The sequence below is a fragment of the Eupeodes corollae genome, chromosome 1 (genome assembly GCF_945859685.1).
Source record: "Eupeodes corollae chromosome 1, idEupCoro1.1, whole genome shotgun sequence".
NCBI lineage: Eukaryota > Metazoa > Arthropoda > Insecta > Diptera > Syrphidae > Eupeodes > Eupeodes corollae.
Genome location: NC_079147.1, coordinates 269,960,529 through 269,964,612, shown reverse-complemented (window position 1 = coordinate 269,964,612; position 4,084 = coordinate 269,960,529). Strand labels below are relative to the sequence as shown.

At 29.8% G+C, this 4,084-nt stretch overlaps 1 protein-coding gene across 1 annotated transcript; it reads left to right on the top strand.

Annotated features, from left to right (window-relative positions):
- Positions 1-1,469: 1,469 nt before the first annotated feature.
- Positions 1,470-2,570, top strand: LOC129941623 (uncharacterized). The gene has a single exon (XM_056050309.1). It carries the CDS (start codon positions 1,755-1,757, stop codon positions 2,067-2,069), a length of 315 nt encoding a protein of 104 aa, XP_055906284.1. The 5' UTR covers positions 1,470-1,754; the 3' UTR covers positions 2,070-2,570.
- The last annotated feature ends 1,514 nt before the right edge of the window (positions 2,571-4,084 follow it).

The following is a 4,084-nucleotide window of genomic DNA, read 5'->3' as shown; positions in this document are numbered from 1 at the left end:
CAAAAACGTAAATTTGGTATGAAAATTAAATTGTATTTAGGACCAAATTAAAATCGAAAATTGAAACGAAAAAAAAACACAAATCAAACTGTTGAAAAAGTGTAGGTTACAAGATATTTAAATATTAAAACATGTTTTTTTTTAATTGGGATCGAAAATGTATGAGTTAAAGTCCATATATCAATTACTTGATTTCCATTCAAAACTTTATTTTTAAAAATTATCTATAGGAATTCGTAAAAATTATAACACTTTTAAGCTTTAAGATGTTGAACAGTACAAAAAAAATCAAATTTTAAAAATTAGTTTTAAAAATTTTGGAAGCATTCATTTGAATACATGGTTATAAAAAATTTTACGTAGCTCTGTAAACTTAACATACAAAAGCAACACTTTCCAATATTTACCGCCAAAACTTATCATCTCAATTATAAGCTACATACCAAAAACCAACCCTATTACCAAATTCAATGTGATTTTAAGAGATACATTTCAGAAAATAAGAGGATAAGCTACGTTTACTACACCCTTCTTAACGTTAACACTGCTGTTTTCTCTTAACGGTTACATTTCAATACCTACATAACTCTCTTAAGTTATCCTGCCAAAATATTATAATGTATATCCAAATATTCCCCGAATTCATTTTTAAGATAAAAAGCATTATATACATTTGCTTATTTCCCCTTCCCAGAGCACAGGATACGAACCGAATCGCATTTAAGGACTTTTCTCTTGGAATTTTCATTTCATCCACCCAGGTTTACCTATATCCTGAATTCCTGGTATAACAGAGAGTACAGTTATCAAATATTGAACTTGCAACAAGCAAAATGTATCTCAAACAAATAATATCTACCCTCTACGACTACCCCACAATGAATCAACAAATTCCTCTGAGTATGCTTCTGGTTTTCTCTATAGTAGAGACTAAAGATAGAGGTTAGGTAGTACCTAAAGGTATAAAGTAGGTATTGCACTTTATACCTATCTAGTACTATAAAACCTCCCCCTGTGCGTTTTGTAGTAAACCTACCTTACCTACAATTCGATAAATATAATGTACATCACGTACTTAGCTGATAAATGGGGAAGTCAAACTTATTGTTTAACACATTTTATATGTGTCAACCCTCTTCTGGTTCGGTCGGGCGATTCGGTGGTGAGGTAGTACGGCGTTAGCGTTATAGGGTTCTTCTGATTCTGATGATGGAAATGAAGGCTTTTAGTGCGATGCGAGTGATTCAAGGAGCACACTTCGAATACATAATGTTATGTACATTTGGTCGTGCTACTTCTTCTATGCAGTGTTGTTTCCCCTCCTGATGGTTTCAAACAAAACAAAGACGAAAAACATTTACAAGGGTGACTCAGACTTGGTGTCCTCAATTGCACAGTTGATTTTCATTGCGAGGGGATTATTATTATTTTTATTTTCCGACAAGGGTGTCGCTTGTCGCATATTTGGTCGGGCTTCATCCAAAGGAGATTCCCTTCTATATTCCTTCCTATAGGTAACGTCTATACGTTTCGTGTAATGCTGTTGCTACTTTCCACAAGTTTATTTATATCCTCTTGACTAAAGGACTTCTCAATCAGTTTGTTTAGAACCACCGAAGTGGCAACACGCATAGTAAAATAATTCCTCATACGTATTAAGACTTTCGTCGTATTTTCGTGAAGTGAAAAACGATTTGGCGCCAAAAAAGTTAACTTCGATTTTTGTGTACATTTTAAAGACAAAAGTGTAAAAGATGGCAATTGCATACTATATCCCGGATCAGGCTAAATTGGCCGAAAAACAGAAACCAAAAGTCATCAAGAGTGTTAAAATACCGTTAAATAACTACACACTCTGCAATAACTTGTGCTGGGAGCTGATGGCTCAAGTTTTCTGCTACGCCATGCGATATCACCACCTTACCGCCGCCGGAAATGGAATTCTTCAAATATCCGTGGAATTTATCCAACAGCAACCGTCCTTAAATCATCAGCATAAGCCATCCTCGGCGGAATCGATGAACACAGATGACCATCATGACCACGATGGTGATGGAAGCAAAAACTAGGCACGAAGAATTCGTGTCTCCCATCAAAGAGGATGATGGGAGCTCATTCAAAGCGTATTGTGATTCCAAAATATAACTAAGTGGTTTTCAACCGATGATGTGCGGTGAGCAGAAATGAAGATAAGTCCCGACAACTTTTCAACTTTTCTTCCAACTTCACAAAACATTTTCTACAAATTAAAATACAACTCATACTATACACTAATTCTAATTCATGATGTTTACTAAAAAGATACTACAACTTCCTATTCAGCGTTAAAATATACTCGAAGCATCAAAAAACAACAAACATTTATGTGCAGTAAAAACGTGTTTTTTTTTCTTTAAACAATTTATTTTTGTTTGTTCTTTAAATCACCATAAGTTGTATGTAATTTTTAAATGTAAAAGTTAACTTACAGAAACAAAATAAAAAACAACAAATAATGAAAATTGTACAAACGAATTAATTTTAAGTGTAAAAGTTTTTTCATTTTTCTAAAAAAATATAAAAATCACGTAGCGAATAATTTTGGAATAAATAATATTTTGCAAAAAAATAAAAATTGAAATTCTGTCTTTATTTATTGGTTAGGATAATTTTTGGAATCAAAATAAATGGGAAGATATTTTCACTTGTTATTGTTAAAGCTTGATCTTCTCTATAAATAATATTTTTTTTATTATACTTTCACTTTTTAAAATATGGATTTATATCAAGTTGTGTTTAATTTTTGCCTTTCATTCAAAAAATGATTAAATAAATGCATAATGGAAGAAAAACTAAAATAATTTCAGATATTATTTTTTTCATACGAATTATATTAATTTGTTTAGTCTTTAGGTAAGAATTTTTAACATTGATGTTTTTTCTTCCAGCGGCGTGTGCTCAAAAAGCATAATTCATGGAGTTTATTTTTGCTGGTAGATTTTTTAAATCCACATTTTTATACTTTCATTGAACATAGTTTATGTCAGTTTTTTAAGAATCTAAAATAAAATTTGTCTATGCTTTTTGAAACGTGATCTTTCCTTTCAAATTTGTATTAAATTTAAATAAAAATAGTGATTTTTTGGAAGTGTTTTTTGCCCAATTTATGTCGATTTGTCATTCTTACAAGGTTTATAGGTTTTCGTGTTTTGTTAAAAATTGCCAGTTTAATTATTATAAATTAACAACAATATTTTGCATATAATGAAATAGCTTGATTTCCAAATCTAGATTTGTAGATTTTTGTTGGCTTTTTATAAAAAAATAACTGAATGTCGAAAACAATATTTTCTGTGAGACAAAACAGTCAATGTTTTTAATTTTTAAAAAGATAGTTGAGTCGAAAATCAATTCTTATGATTTTTTAGTAATGCTTTTTTTTGGTTTTTAATTTCTATAAAAAAAACGTCAATTGGATTTTTCTTAAAATTTTACTAGATGTCGAAAACGTTATTCTTCGTTAATCCATTAAATACATTTTTTTTTAAATATATTTGTTTGGCAGGTATGACGTAAGAATATAATATATACAATATAAAATTTAATTCAAGTCTTGTGCGCTATTTGTTCGTGAGATATTTTTGGTTAACCAAAGTTTAATTTTTTTTTTAAATTGCTGCATCTTTCTGTATTATTATCTGTTTAACAAAATGTATTTGAATTCAATATCTCTATTGGTTTTTAAGTTATAGACGACAAAATAACGTCGAAAAATATCAAAATCTTGAATTCGACAATAACTTCCTATTGGAAGTTAAAAATATAACACAAAGTCTACTAAAAATCCAAAAACGTATAATGGAAGTGTGAAGTTTATTGAAACATGGTCTGAAATGGCTGAAAGGAATTACAATTATCTTATTTTTCCGACAGCATTTTTTTTCGGGAAACGTAAAAGCATTTAAAACAATATCACATCATATAACAATTAATGAACTTAGCTTTTTGAGCAAAAATTCAACTCTAAACCAATAAAATCATAAGCCAGAGGAACTAAATTTCAATTTTCCGTGAAATTTGAAGTTTTTATATTTTTACAATTGAA